The 26,023-nt window shown below is 40.1% G+C and overlaps 2 protein-coding genes across 9 annotated transcripts; both read right to left on the bottom strand.

Moving 5' to 3' along the window:
* Positions 1-390: 390 nt before the first annotated feature.
* Positions 391-5,055, bottom strand: ndufa13 (NADH:ubiquinone oxidoreductase subunit A13). The gene is made up of 5 exons (XM_059344187.1): positions 4,904-5,055; positions 2,887-2,965; positions 2,704-2,775; positions 2,528-2,597; positions 391-633 (listed from the first exon to the last, which is right to left on the bottom strand). The coding sequence occupies exons 1-5, from the start codon at positions 4,995-4,997 to the stop codon at positions 514-516; spliced, it is 435 nt and encodes a 144-aa protein (XP_059200170.1). The 5' UTR covers positions 4,998-5,055; the 3' UTR covers positions 391-513.
* Positions 5,056-5,889: 834 nt separating this feature from the next.
* Positions 5,890-25,603, bottom strand: LOC131980037 (transcriptional repressor p66 alpha-like). Of its 8 annotated transcripts, none has more exons than XM_059344173.1 (12): positions 25,458-25,570; positions 18,150-18,341; positions 14,800-15,311; positions 13,060-13,192; positions 11,665-11,793; positions 11,476-11,553; positions 11,270-11,389; positions 10,792-10,983; positions 9,838-10,099; positions 9,018-9,427; positions 8,416-8,674; positions 5,890-7,143 (listed from the first exon to the last, which is right to left on the bottom strand). In XM_059344173.1, the coding sequence occupies exons 3-12, from the start codon at positions 15,306-15,308 to the stop codon at positions 7,004-7,006; spliced, it is 2,232 nt and encodes a 743-aa protein (XP_059200156.1). In that variant the 5' UTR covers positions 15,309-15,311; positions 18,150-18,341; positions 25,458-25,570; the 3' UTR covers positions 5,890-7,003. The 8 variants fall into 8 exon arrangements, with proteins under 8 accessions (XP_059200156.1, XP_059200157.1, XP_059200158.1 ...); XM_059344174.1 differs by lacking the exon at positions 25,458-25,570 and adding an exon at positions 25,168-25,204; XM_059344175.1 differs by lacking the exon at positions 18,150-18,341 and having other exon boundaries at positions 13,060-13,189; positions 25,458-25,603.
* Positions 25,604-26,023: the final 420 nt, after the last annotated feature.

Raw genomic sequence — 26,023 nt, forward strand, 5'->3', positions numbered from 1 at the left:
CCAAAACATGTTTACTTCCATGTCACGAGTACTAACACAACTCAAGTTTGGTATCAAACTTTTCAGCCAGATGTACATGTATATCAAAAGTACTCAATATCAATGGCCCGTTTAAAGGGGGAATTATTTGAGATGTAATTCTGTATTGGCAGCAGAGTGTAGCTGGTTAGGGCGGAGCTTATTTAATATACTTTGTGGAGATAACAGTTCACCATGCCTTGAGCTGATCATACACTTAAGACAAGTACCTGAACAATGATAGGAATTGAATGTAGTAAGTACAATTGCTTTATATATGAAGGGGTGCACAAGGGTAGGATAGCATGAAATGTAGAAATTTAAATTTAACCAAACACTGAAAAAAATGTCAACAGGTATGTGAGGATGAGGTACAGGAAAAAAGATACTTTAATATTGAACATTTACAAGCTGGATTGCACAAGGGCTCAGGTCCATGTGGTGCTGGCTCTGGAAGGTGATGGAGCTCAGGACGCTGGACATCTTTGCTGGTGTTCAAACGTAAAGCAAGAAGCCGAAACGCTTGTGCAACAACTCCTCGCGGGGCCGGAGGTTGAACAGCTCCTCTGTCAAAGGGGGGACCCAGCGGTCTGTGTGGAAGACGCTCTCACCGACCTTCACAAATGTTAATGGGACACAGTTTTTATCAATACAAAGACACTGCTGTTAACCTGCAGCTGATGATAATTTTCAACTTGGATTGTAACTCCCAATAAATACAAAGAGCCAGACAGCCTCTGTATGTAAACATTGTTTTGTACATACAACCGTGTTTACAATAAAGTTGGGACTCAAACATTAATACAACTCAATCTGATAATTTCCTAATTCTTTGTGGCATATGATAAATTGAAAACTGTACAAACACAATGAGATTTATGTTGAGAATAATACATTAGTATTGTAAATACAAACTGTAAATTCTGATTTTTTTTTTAAAGTGTCCTGATTCCTTTTTGGACTCTGGTTTGTAGTTATAATATTCATGAACAAAAACTGATTACATTGGCCAAAAACAGAGTAAGTCAAAATAAATATTATTCCCAAAGAGGTTTATAATACAGATATTGATTTATTATTTTTGGTGTCTGTCTTGTTATAACATCAGCTAAATGCTGTTTTCAAAAAGGTTATATTCAATAATAAGCTACAATTAATTACTTAATGTGATATTCCAATTAACCTTTCTATTATTCTTAGGAATATATAGAGGTCACTGGAAGTTACATTCCTGCATAAATAGGTCTACTGCATGAGAATCAAGGCTTGCTGGTATAATTTATTATTATAATTATTTCAATTCCACACAAAAATAAAGTTTGTGTGTGTAACATTGTTAAAAAGGCAAAAAATACACAAATTAAAAAACAGAACATGACCATAATTTGAAAGTGTGCCTGCTATTGTAAGTGAATACCTTTCAAAATTAGGTAATGAGGAAGACAGTGTCACTTAAATGGCCCATTTGCTTGTCATCAAATTGTTAACTTTTAACCCAACCCCAATTTAACACAAGTAGTGTTTATATTTCACAATGATTGTTTTCTGCCAGAGTGCAGCACGGCAGCAAGACAAGAAAAAAAGATGGTTGGGCTGGATCAAATGAGCATCCATGTAGTCAGCCGTTTAATAAACCCCTGGACAGTAAGGGATAAGTGCTTGTGTTTTTAGGCTATATCTGCATCCAGGGGTTAATAAAATATGACAGCTGTGATAAATCTGTTAACTAGAGCCAGACAGGTATGTTGACAGATAATATCTGTCGATATTGGCCTTATCGAAAGGCATATCGGGATCAGTGTATACAGGTGCATCTCAATAAATTAGAATAGCATGGAAAAGTCAATTTCCAGTAGTTCAAGTCAAATAGCCCCAACCAAGTATTGAGTGTATATAGATGGACATACTTTTCAGGGGCCAACATTTCCATATCAAACATACTTTTTAAAATTGGTCTTTTGTAAAATTAATATTTTTTTGAGACACTGATTTTTAGGTCTGTAAGCCATAATCATCATAATTAGAAGAAATTAAATAAATTAAGACATGGCATGTTTCATTATGTGTGTAATGGATCTTTATAAAGTGTTATTTCCACTTTTTGAATTGAATTACTGACATAAATAAAGTTTTCTCTGATATTCTAATTTATTGAGATGCACCTGTACACTGTCAGATATGTGCTGTTATGAAAACTTGTTTCCACAATATATAATGCCGAAAATTATTTTACTATTTATAGAACTGGTGGACAATGCAATTCATTGTGTAAATATTTAATAATGTTAAGTATAATTTGAGTTTTATGTTTGAGTGATTGAGCTCTGGTGGTATAAAAATCTATGCACTACCCACATAAAAAGGTCTATTTTCATTACAGCAAAAAAAAAAAAAAAATACAATATTGGCCACCATATCCGTTATTGATTAATCTTCCCTCTTAGTAGACTGATATCAGAGCTTTGTTAAAATGTAGTTGCAACAATGAGAAATCACAATTTTTCTATACCTTCCATCCAGGGACATCCTTCATGATTATAGCCTCCTCTTCTAGATTTTCCCTCAGCATCCGTAAGGACCTGGCCAGAGGAGAAGCTCAACTGTTACATAAAGCCTGTCATGAGGGAGTTACCACCACATTTAGAAATTTAACATGTTTGCGTGTGTAAGGTTTTTTGTTGTCACCTTCGGTCATTCTCTGCCTGCAGCAGGGGCATCATAGCTATCCTGGCTTCCAACTCCTCAATCTGCAGGCGCCTTGTAATGAACAAACACGTCATGACTAGCTTCAGTCTGATCGAGAAATATTATACAGACTTTGACTGTGAGCAACATTAAAACCGAAAGCATAACTAAGAATTTTCCTACCTTCTCTCTCTGTTCCAGCGAAAGAGCCTCCAATAGCCGAACATCATGACACCAATCCCAATGCCAAACATGGTATATCCTGTTGATGAAAGAAGTGATTAGAGACAGTTTAAAGTAACATGACAGAGACAAGTTCTTTCTCTCATCCTACAAAGATGGAATGAACAAATCTTAAGTAACCCGTCTGAGCATATTAAAGGCTGCTCAATGCACTTTGACATCGACACCATCAACTAATTAAACCAGTTTGCACAGAAAGTTTGTCACAATGGTAGCATGTACAGCCGTTAAGACACACACATATTTGTTTGTATGGCAGTGCAGCTCAGTTCTTCACATTTTTTCCACAGTGGCAGAACCGGTTGCACTAGATGAACTATAGAGTAGAAGTTGCTTTATTTCTTCTTCTTGGAGCCTGTCCTACTTGTTACAAGACAAGCCAAGCAACTTCTAACTGCTACTTCCTCTTAAAATATTCTTGACTTTCACTAGCAGTTACCTGGTACCATTTCTTATTGGTGTTGTTTAATGAACTTGGATTCATGCTGGATGGGATTAGCTAGACTTTGCTACAAATGACACATTTTGGTTGACTTCTGTCCTGTCCTTCAATAAAACCAAAGTTCAGGCAACTCTTATAGTAACTCTAGATATTTCCTCATTTTCTTTTTTTTGGCACTGATTGAGTCATTGTCACTTTTGTGTTTATCAAAGCTGGTGTTTGATTCCCAGAGATTCAGAGGTCACAGACGTGTGAACTGCAAAATAGACTAATATTTTAAAATGCGGACCAAAATATGTTTCTAAGTGGTATTATATAGACTTTTGATTATTCCACTACATGTGTTATGATTTTTTTATTGAACATACACAAGTATAATTTTGACAACCTCATAACCTCAAAGCAGACAGAGTTTCATGCATCCCCTGTGATCTCTGGTGCCCCGCTAAGGGGAGCTCGTAGACCATGTTAGGAACCCCTGCTAGAGTGTCAAGAGCTGAAAATACATTTAATTAAAGTTAATGACATATAACCCCACAAAAATGTTAAAGCTGGTTAGAGCTTGTCATGTGTGAGGATTTGTTGGTTCAGGTTTTACATGTACAAAGAATTTGTCCGCATTTGTTTCATTATGCTGTTTTGGAGAGTGTAATAATCAGGAATGACTGCATGGTTTGAGGGACTTCCCTGCATCATCTAAATTGAAGTTATTGCATTTGGTTCAAACCGTGGTGAAAATCATCAGTCAAAAATACTTAAACAGATACAAATAATTTTGCTTAATCACGCAGCCATAGTCCTCTTTAATGTAATCTGTTTGCTGGTTGTCTAGCTTTGTCGAGACCACGTCAAATGTCCCCAGGGGACAATAAAGTCTGTATATCTAGATCTAATTCTGCGCTGTCAAATATTAACTTGCAGACCAAGCAGAATATGTTATGTGCTCGTCAAAACATTCAAATCAACAGGAAGTTATTGTGCCCACCTTGAAAAATCATCAATAAAAGCAAATATTCGTTTGTTTATTTAGGGCCAGCACCAGAAAAAATCTGACTTAAGTTTACCCCCATTTTCGGGCAAAACAAAAAAAAATGGTCTGTAACTGTATATGCCTTACTCAACTTGTGTAACGGACTGCATTACATCAAATATAAAGTTAATGACCTTATAACAATGAAACAAAATTTGACCCAACCTGCATTGAACTAGGTGCCCGTGTTAGCTAGATAGCATGTAGCTATCATCACTGTCAGTAATTCGCAAACGTTTTTAGCTATTTTTCATAGTATACTGTCAAATGACACATGTATTGTTCAGTCATACTACATGCAACTACGTCCAACAACTCCAGTGTTTACATTTTAGTAGATTAGTTCTCTGTCTAGCTGACGCCGACCTGTTAGCATTAGCATTAGCCGCCGCTCAGTTAGCATCAAACATCTCATGTTTTATGCATATTTAACTGCTCGTGCCCGGACCTGTATGATAAACTAGGTTTGTATGTAATGCAAGTACCAGAGAATCCTCGTTTCGGTAGATTTCTCTTATAATCAAAGGCAGCATAGCCTCCCGGAGGAGGCATGTCCTGCTTCACCTTGGACCCCGCCATCTTCCTCCAGCCTTCTCCCAAACACGCCGGTGACGTCACATTGGGGACTTCTTCTACTCCCAGAACGCTCCTGTGGCGCTCTACCGCCCCCACTTGCCCGGATTACAACCTACAGCTCCTTATATTTATACATTTTATTGCACCTGATAGTTTATCTAAAAAATGGCCAAACCATTTTTTTTTTAATTCATAAATGTAAAAACAACATTATATTTAGAATACTGCAGCTAGTGTTTTCCATGTAGTGCTTTCTTTTTCATGTGTATGTTTACAGTGCTTTTAAAAAAAAAATCTCATTCGACCCGCTCATATCCCATATTTCATTCCTGATGAATTCATTAATACCGCTGGAGAAACTGTCACTTACTTTTACACACAAGCCTTATTGCAATGTCATAGATTGTTAAAGAACAGTTAATTTTAACTACTTCGTACCCTGTTCAGCATTTCAATCTGAATATATAAAGAAAGATCCCTTTTGATTACTTGATGGTATTTTTTCCGACACAAGAAGTAGAAGATCTAAACAGAATTTTAGTATTAATTTAAAATTGTTCTTCGTACTTGAGTAAATGTAAAAACACATTACACACATACTTGAAAAGGACACGGCTGCCTTTGGGCTGTTTGCCTTCTCGCCAACCTGCCTTTCCTGTTTTCATCCCTTTTAATCTCAGATTGATATCTGTTCCACCTTTATGAATTAATCTTTTCACTTAACTTTTGCATTTTCCTTGTTGCTTGTATTTGTGGTTCATTTTCTTCAGTTTTGACTTTGGATCTAAACACTGCAGTCACTTGCTTTGGCCAGGCATCGATCTGACAACCTGCCGTCCCATAATGTTTTGTTTGCCAGTGGAATATCATCTACACATAATGAATGAAACAAGTGTTTAAAATGTATATTTTTTATTATTTCTTTAGGAGCTAGGAAAAAAAGTAAACCAAATAACTTTTAACACAAGTTTGTACAATGCAGTTAAAATTGGGAAGTAGAGAATTGATGCAATATGGTGAGGGGTACAAGATAAATATATCTTGTGTATTCCAGGCTCTTGGTAGCTGGGAGACAGTCCCTTTAAGAACTGATTCAGGGCTACATGTACGCCTCATATTGTATGGATTATAGTTGAAATAATCTGAGGCAAGATCTCCGGCTCCAGTGTGGCAAACTCAGCTCCTTCAGAATTTGCATTTTCTCAGCAATGACAAAACACTCGAAAATAATTACAATGTTGACATTAATATAAAATAAGCAAATTGATGGTAATTACAGATGAATTAAGTAACGACACCATGCTTCTTCAGCTAAGGTGCAAAATGAACAGAGGGGTTACGGGTAGGCATGCTGGTAAATGGGGAAATAAAACTAGAAGAAACTTTTTATTTGTGGAAACCACAATATACTGAAATATAATGCAAAAAAAAAAATCCAAAATAACTTACTGTAAATACAAAATTAAGTCAAACCTGGTATTACAGGGGTTGTGTACTGAACATTTTACAACTCAGTTATTTCGTTTTTGCTTAAAATAAATGTATATTTTGTTGAATGTGAACTCTTGGGTATGACTAAAACCATTCAAGTGTTAAAAGGTTGGGTCAGTTTTACCCAAATCATGGCAAAAGGGGCTTTTTAGCCCAGATCAGAGCACTTATTCTTATCTAAGTACTTGATGCACACATACACTTTTAAAACACTATCATTTAACCACCCAGTCTGGAGGACAGAAGTACCCAGGGGGAAGCCCTTCAAGTATTAGTTTTTTCTTTGCCCCAATCAAATCAACATTGTTTCTGCACAATTATCAAATAACAACAAATCTCAACATAAACAACAGAACATAAGAAAACTAAAACACAATCATACAAAAGGTACAGAAGGAACGTTTCTTCACTTTGAGAGATTGTATTTGCTGAACAGTCCTCCGGGGGGTGCTGTTGACCATATTATTGGAGCTGAGGAACTTGGACAAAACCTAAGTAGTACTACAGTACTGTTTAAATTATTTCCACGTGTTTGCAGTCTGCGAGATCGACGAGCGAGAGGGGATCATGTCCAGCAGGTACTCCCTCTGACGTGCGTCGACGGTGGCTGACGTCTTGTGTCCAGTCAGGCTGGGGTTCACATAGGCCATGGTGACTCCTGTGAACATGCAACAGAGCAGCAGGTCAAGGTGTGGAACAAGCAGCATGTTGACAGTTTAATGTCTCTTGAGTTGAATAAGAGAAAAAATCTGTATGATTTGACTTATAAAGCCACCCGAGCTCCCACAACACAAAGACAGAAACAGGAAAACAGACAGAATATAGAATATCTACTCGGGCTGCACGATATATCATTTCAGTTTGGACATTGCAGTGTGTGCTTGTGCAATAGTCACATCACAAGATGTCAAGTGAGGCAATTTAAGTCAAACACGTCATGCAACAAACCTTTTTTGCTGCTTGATACAAAAGGAAAAGTGACATGGTTCTGATTATCTGTGACTAATCAGGCATTTCCTGTTAATTAAGTCTAGGTGGTCCATAGTTGCATGATGAAACGAAAATATTGAAAATTTTCTCAACGGGTGGGGTCGTGAACTCGGGGCCCTGGGGACTCAACTTGGTGGGTCAGGGATGGCCGCTTGGTGTGTAGGATCCCATTGTGGGACCTCTACCTGGACCTCACCAGGTGCATTTCCTCTGTGGCGGTGCAGCCTAGCAGCCTAGATCTGCTTTCAAGAGCCTGGACCACACAGCTTCTCGAGGCCCAGGACTTGGTGGGCATTGGACCATGGTGCACTGTCCTCAGTGTGTGAGGGGTCTTCGGCATGCCACCAACCCTCCCATCTTGAAACATGGACCCCATCTTGTTTCCATGCTTTGTTTGTGTGACTTTTTTGCTGATTCGTCGCGATTCACACATCACAATAAATGTGTTTATATTTCAATTGGTTACTGGAACTCCAAATTGTTTACAAGAACAATTGTTTTATTCTGATCTCAAAGTGCACCAGATAGATTGTACTGTAGGCAATTTTTTCATATTACAATATGTAATTGCATAAGAAATATTGCAATGCCGGTTTTTTTCCAATATCGTGCAGCCTTTACTTCTACTCCAAGGTTTATTAGCGACACCCAAGGAAGAATAATAAACCACCAAACTGAGGGACTAAAGTAGGAAGACTGAGATGACTGGCAGGGGGAGAACTGGAGAGTGGGATTGCCTTGTCCGAAAACATTTCCAACTTTACTGTATTTTATTTTGCTTCTAGTGTTTGAGATTATACCAGAAGGTAACCTTTGTATAAGATTCCTTAACACTCGAGAAATTTGGACGTAGGATGTTTTGAAGGATTGCTTTTGGACCAGACAGGAATTTGAAAGAGAGCTGATGTCAGCCGGCAGGCTGCTATCAATGTGAGTCTACCTGTATTGTTGTTGCTCTGCTTCTTCCATGCAGTGGATGAGGCACTACCTCCGCTGATATTCCTGCCGCCGGCGATTCCACTGCTGCTCACCTTTGAACTCTGGACAGAGCGGTGGGAAACGTGGGCATTCTTACCTGGCCGGCTGACCAAAGCTGCAGCCGCCACTGCACTCTGCAGCTGGGAGGAGGAGGAGAAGGAGTGGGGGACGCCCCTCACCCCCAATGAAGAGACACCATGGGACAGCTGGCCCTGGGAGCCCTGATGGAGTTAAGAAACAGAGATTAACATCGTCACTGCAGTCAGTTTGTCCCGGTTAGAATTGCTTGAGTGTTAATTGTTCAGGAGGTTTTAGGGGGGCTGGAGCCGAGCTGCTGCCAATGTTTGGTCAACCTGTTTCTCTGAGAAGTTGCAGAAGTGCAATTACTTAAATTCTTCATCTGGTTAAAATATATAACTAAGAGTAAATCATAAAAATATGGCTGGGAAAAAATGATTTCTGACCGTTTCTGGAAAACAACCACATCACGGATGCAAGCATAAAGGGGAAATTCATTTTGAAAGTAGAAAATATAACACTCTTATGATAAAAACTGATTGTAACCTGCTTGCTGGAGTGATGGTGAAGCATGTTTCCTCGATTGGCCTGGTGGATGTGATGGAGGGAGGATGCTCTGGCGTGTGCCTGCTTCAGCTGCTGAGACACCAGCTGCTCTGCTTTCATCGACGAAGAGGACGAGGAGCTACTGTGGGAGATTGTTGAAGACGTCTGCTGGAAAATGCGCTGCTCTATTTCCTGCTCTTGTTGCAGTGCTTTGACAAACGCGGCTTTCAGCCTATTGGTATGCTCGGCTTTCAAAACCTTTTTCTGATTGGATGACATGCAGTGTTCACAGAGGACTGCCCCGCCTCTCGCCTTGTCCTGCCTCCAGCGGCAGGTGAAGTCGGTTTTGCACTGGGTGCAGGTGAAGGGGTCTTTGTTAATGGTCTTGGACAGTGCTGCACCTGTCTTTCCTGGATGGGGAGAGATGGGAAACCCTGAGCCACTGATTGAAAAGGGACTGAGCGCTGATACAAGTTATAAAAAAGAAACCAACAATGATCAACAGATATCAAGTCCTGGGCCAAATTTGGCGTTGTCCGGACTCCAATACTTAATCAAAACAAGACAATAATTTGAAGCCATGAACATACAAATGGGTAGGACAATTGAAATATTATTCATTTACATAATGGAAGAATCTTACAATCATATTCTTCAATAATAGCAGTAGATGTGTAAAAAGCACACCATAGTTTACTGCAGCCCAGAGATATATCACAAAATAGCTTCTTTAGTTTTCTGTTGATCGACTGGTTGTCTGTGAATCACTTTACCTCTAAAACATGTTTATAAAAGCAATCAAAAAAGAAAAGCAACACACCTCTGTGGAAGGTATCAAGCAGATTCTGCACCACTTCTTCCAGTCCCACCAGGTAGATGAACTCATTATTGGCTGCAGAGGGCAGGAAGTTGAACTCTGGGGCAGGGGGCTTGGGTGGGGGAATCTCCAGCAGGGTCTTCTCCAATTGTTTCCGCAGGGCGAGTTTAGCAGCAGCTTGGCGGCTGGCTGGAGAGTCATTCATGCTAACCACGGACACACCGCCGCTTCCTGAGGAAGAGCTCTTCATACTGGATGTTGAAGCCTTTGAAAATCAGCAGAACAACAGGTGTAAATGTCAGAATATTGTTGGTTTGTCATAGTAATACAGACGTATCCTAAGGGCTTTTACTGTTGATTAATTGCAAGGTGTTTAATGACAAAAGAACACTGATCAGACAGTCTGAGCCTTATCAAAGCTTCAAAATAAAATTGGCAAAACGAGAAAGACTAGAATTGCACTGCTACAAAAGTGTAAAATTCAGTGGTTACTTTATGATTATTAAGGCTTAGAATACATTTATCTATAAGGACCAGTTTTGCTTTGTTTTCATAAAGGGGTTTGCTACAGTTTCTTGTTGTGCACAATGATGAAGAAACATTAACCTCCTGAGATTTTTAGGCTAACTGTTAATAGAAAAGCATGCATTTTTAAGTCAAACCTGAAGTCTTTAGTCACTTTATGTTCACTCAAATTCACTTTAAAAAAAGAGGTTGAGCCAGCGATTATCTAATACATTTGTTAAATTCAGTGATTATCCCTGCAGGGACCACAAGCTATCCGTTCCTTAGTGTGTGTGTGTGTGTGTGTGTGTACTGCTCACAGCCCTGACTGAGTAAATGGGAAACAAACAAAGTGGCTTGGACGACACACAACTGTTTATGCTTGTGCACAGGATAGGGTAAAGGGCCAGAAGACGCCATTTTTTTACTTGAAAGCACCCGTGAAATACTGACCAGCGTGTTAATGCTACTGCCGATTCGGATGAGGCCAGAGTGGACCGTCCTCTGGCCGTGGGATGTGGGAACTGAGGTCCTTGGGCCCAGCAGCAGTGGAGGGGGTCCTGAGCCTGAGCCTCCAGAGGCAGCCAACTGCTGCTGCTGCTGTTGGCGGAGAGCCTGGATCTGCTGTGGAGATACAGAGATGGGCTAACCAGCACGATGAGAGGGAGGACACAGAGGGACATCACAGACGGAGGTAGTGGAGGACAAGGGAGGGACATCAAAAGCACCGAGGCAAAGGGCACACACAGAGAGAGAAAGGCGCAAAGAGAGATCATAAGTTCTAAGTTTAAGTGGGATTAATTCCCTGCAGATTGTCTCAAGAATGAAAAACAATCGTAATATGGGACAACTAAAGCTATACTTACCCCGACAAAATACATAATAAATTAGCATGTTAATAATGTTGTTAAAATTATTCCCTGTGACTCACCTGCGCCCCTCTGACCAGAGGCGGCATTATGATGTGGGAGCCATGTTTGGAGGACGCCTGCTGCCCTCCTCTCACCAGCGGCGGAGGGATGACCGTGCCTGAACTCCTGCCTGTCAAAATCTGGTCGGAGAAAAACACCATTAGAAACAGCATCAACTAGGCTACAGTATGAAGGTGCCTAAGTGCATGTGTCATAGAGCACTAACCTGCTGAGAGCCTTTATTGCTTGTAATTGTTCCTCGAATAAGAGGAGGAGGAGCAGAGGAGCCGGACAGACCCGAAGGCTGAAAAGGAAACAGAGAAATTCATTAAACAATAAACAGGATGCTTGCAGTGGAAGTCTGTGTTGTGAGGATGTGCGACTCATTCTGTGTTGATGTGTTAGCAGTGTTTACCTTCTGCAGAGTGTCTTTCTGTATCTGGCTCTGTCGAAGTTTCTTCAGCAGCACCAGCTTGGCCTCTTCCAGTCTCAGCTCCTCCTTCAGCTGCTTAATGATGCGCTCCCTCTCCTCGGGGCTGCTCTTCTACACTCAACAGATAGCAAGAGCACTTACACCACTGTGAACTTACAGTCATGCATCCTGTGGAACAAAAAAGCCCTATCTGCGACACCATGTCACTTACATCTTTGAGATGAGAAAATAACTTGTGCAAACCAAGCCCCAACAACTTGCCACAGACACAAAAAAAGTATCATAAAATACATATATATCCAAGGCTTAGGCTGTGATTTAAGACTAGAAGCTACAGGCAAAACATTGATATTTTCTTCACTGGACAGCTTTGAGAATTGATGCTATTTTGCCTCTATAACGTCTTCTCTCAGATTAGTGAAAGGTAACATCCAAAATACACATTAAGAGGTTTATTTAACTACACTTTTTCAATTTGTGTCTGTAGATTTCTTCTACAATCACCAAAAGTTAGCATTAGAAAATGCCTCATTTGAAAAGGGGACTTTATTTCATTGCATGTGGCAATGTCAGAAAATCAAGGTTTATTGGGAAGAAGTTAAAAAAGCAATCGAAAAGGTTATCTCATAAGATTGCTTGATGAACCCTGCCCTTTTTATTCTAGGATCCTCTCCCACGGGTCACACATATTACCTGAATGAACAACCTCTGGAAAAAATAACCAGACTTGTTTGAGAAGATTTGGGGATCTTTTAAATGTTTGTGAAAGAGCTGGATTTAGTAGAAGACGACGACTGAGCACTAACTGTTGTAAACCTCTCACGGTGGCTAATATGACAACACAACACAGAACAATGAAGGACCTTAAATTTTGTCTGAGAGATTTGTGATTGTTTGTTTTTTGTTTATTTGTTTGTTTGTTGTTTGTTTGTTGTTTTGGGTACAGTTCTATTAAATCTGATGTCTATTTACGAATCGATCAGGTACTACTGTAATCTATACCTTAGGGTGGAACCGGAATGTTGCATCTCTGTAACGTTTTTGTATTTATGAAAAGGTGCTGAATTGTATTGGTGTAGTATAGGAGTTAAATCTCAATAAAAACAGTGGTAAAAAAAAGAAAAAGCCTCATTTGCATACTTGAATATAACCCTATGGAAAACCACAAAAAATGTCTTAATAACAATAATTGATAGTAATCAACTGGGGGAAGTTTATATATATATATATATATATATATATATATATATATATATATGTATTGATATTTGATATATTTTTTATTTTTTGATTGATATTATATATATTTTCCCTTAATTGTGTCTCAGGATCCATCACGGTAGTATAACAGCATGATCCATAGCTTTGTGTACTCACCATGAGCAGGTCAGTGTCGAGCTCCTTGAAATGGCTCAATCCATTCATCGGTGGACTGGGGGAGTCATTATCTGACAAGATGATGACGTCGTCATCTTCAGGGGACGGAGGTCGCTTCTCCCTTTTTATACTGCTGGACATAAATAGATCTCAGTATATCCGGATTATTTTGTTGCATAACAAAAACAAAGAAAAACAGGATGAAGCTAAATAAAAGCAAGTGGTGCAAAAAATGTGATAAAATAAAGATACAAATAAAGAATAGAAGAAGAATACAAAAAAATTGGAAAAAATGCAACAAAAATAGGTACAATATACCTGAAAATAATCTATTTATTTGTTGTTGTTTTTTTATACATTTCTACAAAATTTAGCCAAATAAGAATGTTTGGTATTTCGAAAACTGGAATTTATAAAAATGTTATTTGGATTGAACTATGTTTAGGTGCACATTATGAGTCTGTTGTAACTGGTCCAACAGTATTGAGGTTAAGAACAATTTATGGCTGTTTAAAATGAAGAATTGCGGCTCATCTGGCTCAAATATTAGCATCCATTAGTGGCGTCTGTATTAAATGGAGATCTGCTCCTTAACCACAGTCAGAAGTCATGACTGGGGGTCAAACCCCTCCACTATAACCTAGAAAGCCCAGTCACCTCTCCACACAGCTCCTGTGTGTCTGTTGTTGCTATTCCATCAACAGCACAGTCCTGAACTTAAAGGTCCAGTTAAGGTCTTTCAGTCACAATGCAACGGCTGTTTGAGAGCACGTATATCCTGTTGAAACAGGATATTGTGGCAGCGCATTACAGTTGTCTGAGTCATCTGTGGATGACCTGTATTGGGCTACATACGTCATTCAAAAGCATGCTGAAAAAATTATAGCAAGTGGGAATTTTGAAGGCAGTTCGGATCAACCCTTTACTTCTGTTTACAAAAAAATCACTTTCAATTATGTACATATAAGACACATAGCTCCTCAAAGCAAAGCGACTAGTTGAACTGCGGACCATATATGAGAGCCGATTACCTAAATTCTTTCACTAGTGAACCTCTGAAGAACATGAGTTATGCTGCTCTAAAAAACAAGGATGGTGTTGTGGTTGCACAGATTATGTATTCCTATGAAGTCGTTAAAGTCAGCGCATGACAACGTGAGGTCTGTCTCTCCTCGCCGTTCTCCTTGTGTGTGTGTGTGTGTGTGTGTGTGTGTGCGTGTGTGTATTAGTCTCTCCTCAGGGCTTAGCGCCATCATCACTTCCTGTGGATTAATCACTACTCTTCCAAAGAAGTCACATGACCTCAAAGTCATCGTCACGTGACACACTCACTTTTCCTCCTCCCCCCTGCCCTCACTGTTCCTTCCACTGTGGAAACCATGGCAACAACCGGCTGGAACCGGTTTGTGACACACGGCTTCATTTTGTGTGAGGAGACTTTTTAGGGTTCAGGTGGTGAGTGGGGGGAAAATGGAGGTAGACTAAAAGATAAAGTTTAAGATTAACTACAGATAAGTTAAACATCCCCTCTGAGGACAACTACCCCCACCCCCACCCCCTCCACCTCCACCCTCCTATTTAGTCATTTTAAAGAACATCAGGATCATAATAAGTGACTTTTTCCCACCCCCAACAAAAATTCTGAACAAGAAGCCTTCATTCTTTCCTGTATATTCACATCATTACCGTTTTGGCACATACTTCACAGCTGAAGAAAGTTTACTATAAACAGTTTCTCACCCTCTGGAGGTGCTCATGTCCACGGGCTGCTCTCCTGTCTGAACTTCCACTTTAATGGTGGCCTTCACCTCGCCTGCAGCCAGCATGTCACTGGACGCCAGTTGAACCTGGCTCTTCGTATCCACGGCCGGCTCTGTCCTCACTTTGCTGGCTTTGTCATTGCAGTCAGTCCGATTGTCTGAGCCGGGTTCAACCGATGTCTGTTGTTTCTGGGTCCGCTCCTGATCCTCCTTTAGAGGCTGAGAGGCCAAGGATGGCGCTAAAGGTAACGGCGACCGGCTCTGCTCTTTCTCTTGCTCTGACCCAACCAGAGTTCGGCTCTCATCTTCCTGTGCCGGAACAGGGTTGGGTTCAGGTTCAGTTTGTTCCCCTGTTGTGGGTTCAGTCTGGTCCAATTTAGGTTTTTTGCTTTCATTGTCAACTTCAGAGGGTTCTATCGACTGGGGAGCAGCATCCTTCTCCAGCGCCCTCTTCTGGCTGCGAGTCTGGCGGACAGCCTCCTCAGACATCCCCTGCAGATAAAGGAGGAAAAAACTTCATCCTCTGTCTTGTTGTACATTGAAAAGCTTGATAACAAAAATGGTACCAAATACAACAGAGCTAGAATGGGCTAAATTATCTGGAGAAAATTGTATCTGTAAACACGTGGCTTGCGTCTTCAGATGTAACGCTGCATTCACACCAAATCAGCCATTGCGGTGATTACTCAAAGGTTATGCAGTCATGTGGGACTGTCACTTAAATAATAATAATAAACTTTATTTGTGTAGCAGTTTTCATACATGAAATGCAGTACAAAGTGCTTTACAACAAATAAATTGCAGGCACCAAGTTCTTCACATTGAACAGACATAAAAAATAACATAATAAAACATTAAAAAGCACTCAATTCTTACATTGGAAGTAAAAATATAGATAATAAAAAGTGCAGCAGAGCAACTTAAGTATTTTATAATTGTGTGGGTTGGGTCTGTTCTGGTGCACACCTATTTACTCTGAAGCCGCTGACTAAAAGAGTCTTACTGTCCAGATGAACACAAATTCACAGACTGGTCTTGTCTAATCGAAATGAATTCTACAATTATTCAATACAGAAAGTCTTCCCGCGGATAAGAGGCACAGGTTGACCCACTGAAGTGTGACGGCATTTTATTTTATGTTTTAGACAACGTCACAACTTTTTGGGAATCAGGATTGTAAACCAAACGAGGACACAACATTGTTTGGTCCATGAACGTTTGCTTTCGGCATCCCCTTCGGTCCTCAACACTGCAGCCTAAACCTGCTACTCACATCTATCTATAAAAGCAAGAAGCATCTGTGTGTGTGTGTGTGTCTAGGGCATATTTTGCTGACCATTAGTCAGACTGACCTCAGATTTCGTATGTGGCTTGCGCACGGCACAAAGGTGTGCATCCTCAATTTCGAAGATTTTTGAATTAATTTTTCAAAATATCTTTATTTACATAGGAAGTGTTTCGGCATTGCACTGTTTTTGATCGGACGCCTTTTAGGGGAGCTCCATTGTGTGATAGGCCTACACCTGGTCAGTAACCCAATTCACTCTGGATTTCCACGCCTGACTCATCTCATCTGTAAATCTATTTAGCCTACCTATCTTTCGGAGTTTTAAAGTTCGCTACAAGGTTCGATTTTCCAATTATATTCAAATAGTTTCCAGCGACTATCAATGTTCAATGTGTATGTGCTGGATGGTGTGCGTACCTTATGAAAAGTAAGTGTTTTATGGAGTTGCAGACGTTGTAGTGGTCTGCATGTAATGTGCAAATTCTGTTATTCGCGATTAGCATGCTAAGCGTAGATTGAGCTTTATAAACTTCTTATGTTGCATTATTTTGTCATTCAGGGATGACATTTATGTTGCTAAGCGTAATGCCCATAATCATTTGATATGAGATACTTACATGCAATATAGTATATCAGCTAATTTGGTTCATTTTTATGTACTTTCAGTGCAGCATACTGCGTAATGTGCTATCTCACGATTAGCATGCTAACGAATACATACTTCCTACGGGCACTGCACTAGTTTACAGTAAATAAATTGGTGGACCGACATTTTCGCAGCAGTACCTGATTTGGTAGGAATGCAGCCTTAAATTCTACAAAAAGTGAATCTCTTAAATATTGTATAGACGTTCACACAACTAAAGGAATTGAAGGGTCGAGCGAAAGTTAAAACATAACTGTTTTTCGTAGGAAAACTCCACAGGGCCCCTTTAAGGGCAAGTTAAATTGGAAGTTGAGAGGCTTAAAGCAACTAAAAACACTGAACATGTCGTCACTCCAAGCATTTGCATTTTAAACCCAAAATGCAATTACATTTTTAATTTCTAAATTAATCCTGAAAGAAGTTAAAACAGCAGCTTAAGAGGAAGAGTCGAAAGCAGCGGAAATGTCAGTCATGTTATCAGTCATTTATAAACAAGTGTGGAGTTCTGGGAAAGGACAAGTACAAAGATTTTTAAATGCAGTTTGTACCTATATTCATGTGAAATCTGACGAGAGCTAGATGAGTAAATGAAATTAAAAACATGGCCACCAAAGGTCTGTTCATTTAGCTCTCAGCAACTGAGGAACCACCAGCAATGTGTTCAAAATAAAGTTAAATTACAGACATTTGTAACAATACTGCGCTGCATACTACTTTAAAAGACTATTTTAAACTCTGATTGGATGCCATATTATATCCCTGTGATGTCGACATTATCTAACAAACAAACATTACAGAGCTATTATAATAATAAATCAAGCTATCCACTCTAGCTGAACATGTGGTTGTGATTTCGGGCCTGTCATTCAGAACTTCAGTCGACAAAACTGACCCTGAATCATCTGCAGGGGACACAGGGTGACTAAAATGGCCCCCAGACAAAACACGTGGGATTAGGAAGGTCACATGACCAAGATGTTGACTCAAGTATAATTTCAAAACATCCAATTATCCAAAATGTCAGTCTCAACCAAAAACCAAAAGAAGGGAAAACCGAAAAAACATGTGAGTAAAAAAAAAAAAAAAAAGGATGGGAGTGCACAGTGAGTACTCAATGTTCAGTGCAAAAACTGGAGGATCACTCAACTGTAACAAGGTCTTTTGGAAGAGGGGTGACACCAAAAAATGCTGCAGTGAGACTTAAACTGCTGCAAAAACATGACAACATCATAATCAAATCAGAGTGAAGACACTTGGGAAATATCCAGAATTAACTGGAGCATGAATTTTGTTAAAAGATTCATAATGATCCATGAATCCAAGTATTTCAGTAATGCATGTGTGCAACAGAAAATATGTTTTTTAAATCATTTCAAAAAGCTTGTGTATAAACAACCTTTTTTTTCTCGAGTCAGGCACCAAAAAAGCACCAGATCCACTACAGTCTCATATGCCCCCCGGTCCAACAAATTGAATCCCAGCAGATGCCGACATGCCAGCAGAGATACAGCAGCTCGACAGCTAAGCGGGGACAGAGTGTGCACTCAAATGTGCAGTGCAACAGGACAGGAGTCTGGTGAGTCAGTGTCTGGTCAAAAATGAGAGAGGAGACACACGGATATGGGTCGATACATGTTTATCTTTATGGTTTGGATAATGGCCTAGAACCATTTATGAATCATAGACACTATACCATTATCGTCACAATAAGAAGAGAAATGTGTGCCAGTGTCAGTCAACCACAGCCTTATACACAGGATAAGACATTCTTCTTACACCTGCATAGTTAATATAATTTCGAAATTGGCGGAACTGTGTTCGACAAGATAAGAAGGGTTTGATCTTATCCAGGGTTTAGCGTTTATGGTTTTTTTGCATGTGTCTGGTGGAGATGGGGAAAAAAAAAATTGATACAGCACAGTGTCGCGATATTTTGCGTGCCAATATTATATGGATTCATGGCCGCCAGGTATTAATATTTAGTGTTCTAGTGTATCGTCAGGATTTTTGCCGTTTTTTTCCCCCAGAGGCTGTAGCGGGCTCACTTTTAGGAATATACTGGAGATACTGGTATCATATGGAACTAGAAGATCTAAGGAACCTATAGGCAAAAGTGTCTGGAAGTTGTTGTGCTGCAGTTGTTGTCGTCCATACATGTTTGATATCAGTTCAGTTCAGTTTGACTGAATACTTTGTGGGTCAGTCTGTAGGTTTGACTCTCATTGTGGAGAAATAAAAGACTGAAGTGAGATGAACAGAGTGAGAATTTTCTCTTATTGGACAAATTAATTCTTGATTGAATTTAATTTTATGGACACAAAATGCATCTAAAAAGATCAATCACAATATCACAATCACAATTCTCACCATATCGCAAAATGCTTAAAATCGCAATAATATTGTATCGTGACTCAAGTATCGGGATAAAATTGTATCATGGGGCCTCTGCTGATTCCCACTTCTAGTGTCCTTTTACTTGACCCAGAGCAATGTCTCCAACTGTCTTTTTTCATTCTTTACGCAACCATTTCTGACACTTTTATTGTGTGCAGCGAACCCCTCTGAGGGTAGACTGAGAGTACCGTCATCCCTATATTTAAACATTTTTCGCTTCTTATTTATGGCTTTTTATCCAGAGTGTGGATATGGATCACGAATAAACACTTCTGCCTTCTGACATTACTTTTAAAGTACTTTTAAAACATAACCCAGACCCTAAACATGCACAGAACATGAATTGAGTGGCTTTACATGAGCACTACTACCATCAGGTTTTAGTATGTTTAATGCAAGTAAATGTCTTTCAAAAAAGTGAATAAATCTTGCCCCAGCCCAAGGTTTTCTGCTAGAAACTACTCTGGCATGTGAACACTTTATCCGGTCTTCCTGTTTCCAGAAAAACAAAAAGCATGATGGTAAATGATGTCATGACCGTCAACACGCTGAAAATTAATGGAAAGTATGACTGTGTCTATCCTCAGCTGCTGAGGAGACTCCATCAGTGCAGAAATGACACAAAGTGGTTTAGATGTGAAGGGATCGAGACACACATGCACACAGACGGTCAGAAACATGGACACAGTTATGACCCTGTTGATTTGAATAATGAGGTTTACGACTTTTATCGAGATAAAGATCGAAACTAGGATAAGACTCAAAATTGGCATACTAATATGGGTGTACATGCGCTTGTTGAAATGACTTTGGCCATTATCAAATGTGGAAGGTAAACACGTGCTGCAAGAGACGACCTGCGCTCAAAGTTCAGAATCTCAAACAGAAAGCACAAGTGACATTCAGAGACTGACTCAGACTGTTGCTATTTACTGGATGACCACAGAGGAGAACCACAGCACCATTATGTCGTGAATTATATTTCTGCATGTATGTTACAGAATCGAGGCCTGATCTTGCCAAGTTTGCTGAGGCCCTCAGTCTGCCCAGCGACGCACTACAGGAAGCTGTGAAGGTTTTTTTAGGAAGAAAAAGGACTACAATTAACCCTTACAACCTACTACTTCTCAGTGACACACACTGTAACTCCTTCTCTTCCTGCACTCATAATGATTATGACGACGAGCATAAATCACACTCAGTATGTCCATGAAGTACCTATATCCAGTGTACATACAGAGTCACAATGCAGCATGCAGAGCAATCATCTGATAACAGAGAGCTGACTAAGTTTTTTTTTTCTTTTTTAAATACTCTGACATCACTGAGACACACATGACATGACCCTTCCCAGGATTCAGTGGGACACAAAGCACTTTTCCTGAGAACCGGTTGAAACCAGTCTGCTAGTGTGTGTGTGTGTGTGTGTGTGTGTGTGTGTGTATGTATGACTGAGAGAGAAGCTGAAGCTAGTTTTAACCCTTCAGGTGCTGGAGCAGATGCAGAGCTTCCACTGACGGCCATTACACAGTGTGTGAGTGTGTGTGAGTGTGTGTGTGCTGGAGAGAGTTGTGATGGCGCTATTAATTCTGATGCGTATGGCTGTGAAATGATGCTTAGACCCACTCCCACTCCCACACACACACACATACACACACACACACACGCACACACACACACACACACACACACACACACACACACACACACACACAGACACTGACCCTATCTTTGTAACAGGGGATCTGAATGGCTGACAGGTTTCACATTTCATCTCCATGGCAGTTTACACACGTTTCCATCAAGCCCACACACACACACACTGACACACAGAGTGGATCACACCCCCACCCACCCAAGAAATTGACATCACATGCAACCAGTGCAAAACTTCTGCAGGCAACTGGAACTAAAAGGAAAACTCAACTTAACACTTTTAACTCATTTTACATACAAAAAGTAAATATTCCAATAAACCAACTGCTCACAAGAACACATAACCTGATAAAGAGCCACACTGTTAATTTCAATATTATACCACTTTTATCAGACAGCATACGTGGTTACGGAAGTTTCGTGGGATGATTGTCAGAATTATCTGGCTAGACAATAACATACACAAATATTCAAATAATATGTAAATCCTCAAACAGCATTTAACGACACTGTAAAGACATCATTGTACGGTGTGTGGTGAGGTGTCCTTAAGGTTGTTAGGCTGCTGCCTTTGTACGTCACTCTCTTTTCATACATTTTATCACAACAATAGTTCTCCATCAGTAGTTCTTTCTGTTGGGAGATATTTCTGTAAAACGGAAATTAACCACACACTAGTGGAGGTATGCGCCATGATATGAACTTGCGTGAAACACAACAGTGTAAGAAATACTTTTTAGCTGATGCTGCTTTGTAAAGTAACTGTAGCGAAACATGGTTTAGTGCAATAAATATTACTGCATATAAATTAATATTTATCATAGTTTCTTCGTGATGGAGCTACAACAACTAGCTGATAAACAATTAGTTGTTCAACAGAAAAATAAATGTCAATTCTTTTTTGAATAGATTAATTGTGAAATTAATTTTGCATGCAAAAAAGGCAGAAAATGCTGTTTTAAATTGCCTTAAACATGGAGATTTCCTACTTTTCTCATGATATCACATTAAACTGAAAATCTTTGGGTTTTGAACTGATAAAACAAAACATTTAAAGACATCACCTTGGACTTTGAAAAACTTTTTAAATTTTTCACAAATTTCTGACATTTTATAGACCAAATAATTAATAAAAAAAGTTTCTAGAAATCGACAGATTAATCAATATTGATATTAATATAAAATCGTTACTGACATCACTTCTGCAATCATAATGCAGCCATTGTGCATTCCTTAATCAGGCCACATGACAAAATGATCAAACACTGATCCTGTTACAAACAATGTTTTTGTCATCGTATCATTAAGATGTGACAACTTATTAGAGTAAATATGGCTCTTATATACATGAAAGATTCCTTAACCAACAGTACACTTACTGTAGATAATGCAGATAGTTATATATGCATGGAAAAGAAAAACTGATCCAAGTTATTACTTAATATCTCACTATTGCTATTATTTGTCCACTGCTCTACAAGGGTGATGAAAACGGTTAATAAGTTAAGTAACATTTGGAGTGTAATTACATCACAGTAATCACCATATTATCATATTGCACTATGTTGGTACTTGACTCTTTGTTAGTGTGTGCAGCTTTCACCATGGCAGAATACTTTACTCTGATATCAGGTTGCTACCACTATCAGGGTGCTGCTCATCCAAATCCACAGTTTATCTACACCTGTCTTGTTTTCTGCTGAGTGCCTCTTCTTCCTGCCCCGAGGTGGTTATTTATTTAGTCACTTGTGGATCATGTCAACCATCAGTCACTCAATCACCCTTCACTCAGTTCGGCAGCCGCACTCTCTGCCATCATTGATGTCTGGCTGCACATACAGCATGTGTTCAGCATTTTATTTACCCACTGACAGACCTTTAACCTGTGAAAACATATTTCTACACGGCTGCACAGGGTTTCCAGAGAACTGTGCACCCACGCGTTCACACCACCTTGTAGAACTGCTGCACGCGGCAAATACTGTTATCAATTATCTGGTAACATCTGTCAGAAAAACAATGATGGTGATGACAATCTGCAAACATCATATTTGACATTAATTGCAGAAATAAACTCATAACTAAGCTGGTGTCTTTGAATAGCTGTGGACTCATAACGGGTTTGCTCAACTCTTAACATGTCAGTGCTTTATGCAGCAACCAACACCACTGTGTCCACAAAATAGGCAGAAAAAGGCAATTAGAGCAAAATGCTGCCTATATATTTGATGAAGTCATGGAGGCTTGACTAAACAGCTGCCCTGTGACCCCTTCAGTCATGTGCAGCAGCTTAAAATGTGGCCAGCAGACGACCCTTTCCAGAACAGTGGCTGATTACACAACTTTTCTGGACCAGTGTGTGATCACTGGAACAGTTTTCTGGAAAACAACAAAGCTGAACACTCATACTATACTGACTCACTCAGTTTTGTAATATTTCTACTATGAATACAGTCACTCTGGGGTGAATAGAACAACCAGTGGATGTACAACTTCAACAGGTAGCTGTAGTGCTGGTGTCAAAGCAACACATTCTCCTCTCTTCAGACCAGTGTTTCTATAAAGGCAAGCTGTATATTGTTCACAGTGACACGTCATAAACAATGCAACCATGCAGCAGATTGTTAACATGCAAATAACACTCAAGAGAGCCTTTGTTCACATGAACTGTTAATTCCAGATCTCCACAAATAGGCAATAAAGCCTCCTTACAGTGGATCACAATACACTGAAGAAAAAATGATCAAATGATCATTCAAATGATCAAAAAAGCAGGATCTACAGTATATTGTTCAATTGACTGGTGAAATAAGTAATTGTTATTAATTACATTTTAAACAATGTACTGAAACTTGACCATATGGCCTTAGTGTGGGAAATTAAAAAAAAAAAGTATGGCAGTCATATCACATCTGACACTATAGCCTATCTTTTAAATAAGAATTTTAAATTGTGGATGACACTCATCAGGTATAACCCTAATTATCTGTTGAGTGTGATAGATTCTTCTCTATAGTGTTACAATAGCATAGCCATCAGTGCTGAGGAAAAAAGTTTAAATAAAAAATGTAATCAAATTGTGACCTTAAATTTGAAGGTCTAATCAAAATGTTTATTTGGAGAATCATGGCACTCCAAACAGTAAATAATAAATTTAACTACTTAAAGCCATGAAGGTATTTCTCTGTATTTGTCTGATTATGAGCATACTTCAGTTCAAAGTTGTAGACCAGATCATTATTATTGCAGCTGAGAAAGTAGTTCATTTTAAATACCTACAGACAGTATATATATTATGTAATAAAACATTGTTTAATCTCAACCTAAATTTAATCACAAGTGCAAATTAGACTTTAAAGTCTTTAAATGGCACAAATAAACTTAAAAGAGTGTCTTCATAACGCGATGCAAAATGCTGCATGTGGCTTTGTCAACACACCGGCTTCCGTCATGTTTAATCATTACATATTAAAGCTCCTAAATGCATCCCAGTGCATACAGACGAGAAGACAATGGACAAATTAGTTTAAACTGGTTTGATGGCAGAAATCCGGAGCCACAGCTTTGTCCTGAAGCGCTGCAAACTGGTATGGCTGTGGTGGCTGGAAAAATGTGTGCGCGTGAGAGTGTATGTGTGCGCCTGTCTGGGTGAGACAGAGAGGGAGTGTGTGCGGTGTGTGTCAGAGTGTGTGTGTGTGTGTTCAGCTTTAAGAGGAGGAAGACTACGGTTGTCACAGAGAGAAGTAGGAAGATTAGCTACCAGATAGCAGAACCAACACTGGTGCCAAGGGGCTTAAAGCGAGCAGCAGCGTCCACCATTAACGTTACACCACCCAGTACACCATCCAAAGCAAACTCAGCCCTTTAAAAACTAAACCCAGCCCACAGTACATGTGCAACTAGCCGGCTTTTTTATTATTATTGACACCGCCTCAGAGGAGGTGAGCGTGTTATTAGTTAGCGAGCTAACATTAGCGAACATCGACACAAACAAAAACACGATAGGTCGGAAATAAAAGGTTAACGTCTGAACGTCAGCGGCTGTCTGTGACTTCATGCCAAAGTGGAGTAACTCCTCCAGCCGGGCGCAGCAACATCCTGACCCGCACCACCAGAACCGAGCCCGAATCGTTGACCTGGCTGCATCCCCGATGCGGGACAACCATCAGCTCAAAAAGCGGGCACAAACTTTTATCCCACTGCCCTAAAAGTGAGGCTGTATGAGCTCTCACCGGGACTGTTTACCTGGGTGTCCCCTCCCGGAGAGAAAACCGAATCGGAACTCGTAAATTTCATCGACCGGCCCAAGGACTGAGCGTGCCGCCGCCGGAGAGCCACTGGCGATGTAACGTTATAATCCTTACCTCATTTAACGACTTCTACCGCACATAATCAAGTCCAGGGATCATGGTTACAAGCTGGCACTCGTAAGAAAACGTAAAATTAAATAATCTTTGCCTGAGCGAGCCCCCCCTTCTCCTCCCCAGTGCTCAACCTTTGGCTCTGCGGAGAAGTGTTACTTTTCAACAGCCCATCAGCTTCTTTATCGTCACAGATAGGTGGAGGAAAACCTGGCTCCTCTCGACGACTCCGAATAAAAGGCTCCCCTCGATCCACTCACTAAAAAACTTCAGCTTCACCTCAGTCAACTTACTCGGTCGCTTTGTCGCCCGTTCTTCACCGATGGTCGACCAAGGAATGTTTAATCTGCAGTTAACCTCGATAAATCGTTGCTTTTTTTAAATCCAGGGGATATCCTCTTTTTTTCGGCCCTCCCCACTGCCGCGTCTGTTGCCAAATAATGCGCCTCAACACACATGGAGCCGCTGCGTCCTCTTAGTGGGCATGCGCACCTCGGCATACCAGGGCGACCGGATCTCATCATGTAAGCCACTGACCACCAAGGGCCAAAGCGGGACGACCATGTCAGGGGCCCCGGGCTCCTCCGGTTGACCCATGACTGTACCAGCATGCATAGATATCCCCTCTAACACACACACACACACTCATTCTCTCTCTCTCTCTCTCTCTCTCTCTCTCTCTCTCTCTCTCTCTCTCTCTCTCTCTCTCTCTCTCTCACACACACACACACACACACACACACACACACACACACACAGGCACACACCATGTAACAATGAACCTATAAAGAATTAGATAAAGGCATCAAACAGGTTCCCCAAAACACTCACCAGCATCCCAACTGCCTCCATGCATGCA

This window comes from Centropristis striata, chromosome 11, assembly GCF_030273125.1.
Source record: "Centropristis striata isolate RG_2023a ecotype Rhode Island chromosome 11, C.striata_1.0, whole genome shotgun sequence".
NCBI classification, from domain to species: domain Eukaryota; kingdom Metazoa; phylum Chordata; class Actinopteri; order Perciformes; family Serranidae; genus Centropristis; species Centropristis striata.

Coding starts and splice junctions, on each gene's coding strand:
- ndufa13 (XM_059344187.1), bottom strand. CDS start 4,997: ATGGCGGGGTCCAAGGTGAAGCAGGACATGCCTCCTCCGGGAGGCTAT. Junction 2,598..2,703: donor CAGGCAGAGAATGACCGAAG/GTGACAACAAAA, acceptor TCCTCTGGCCAG/GTCCTTACGGATGCTGAGGG. Junction 634..2,527: donor AGGATGTCCCTGGATGGAAG/GTATAGAAAAAT, acceptor ACATTTGTGAAG/GTCGGTGAGAGCGTCTTCCA.
- LOC131980037 (XM_059344171.1), bottom strand. CDS start 15,308: ATGTCTGAGGAGGCTGTCCGCCAGACTCGCAGCCAGAAGAGGGCGCTG. Junction 10,984..11,269: donor CTCTGGTCAGAGGGGCGCAG/GTGAGTCACAGG, acceptor CGTGCTGGTTAG/CCCATCTCTGTATCTCCACA. Junction 8,675..9,017: donor ACCATCACTCCAGCAAGCAG/GTTACAATCAGT, acceptor TAACTCCATCAG/GGCTCCCAGGGCCAGCTGTC.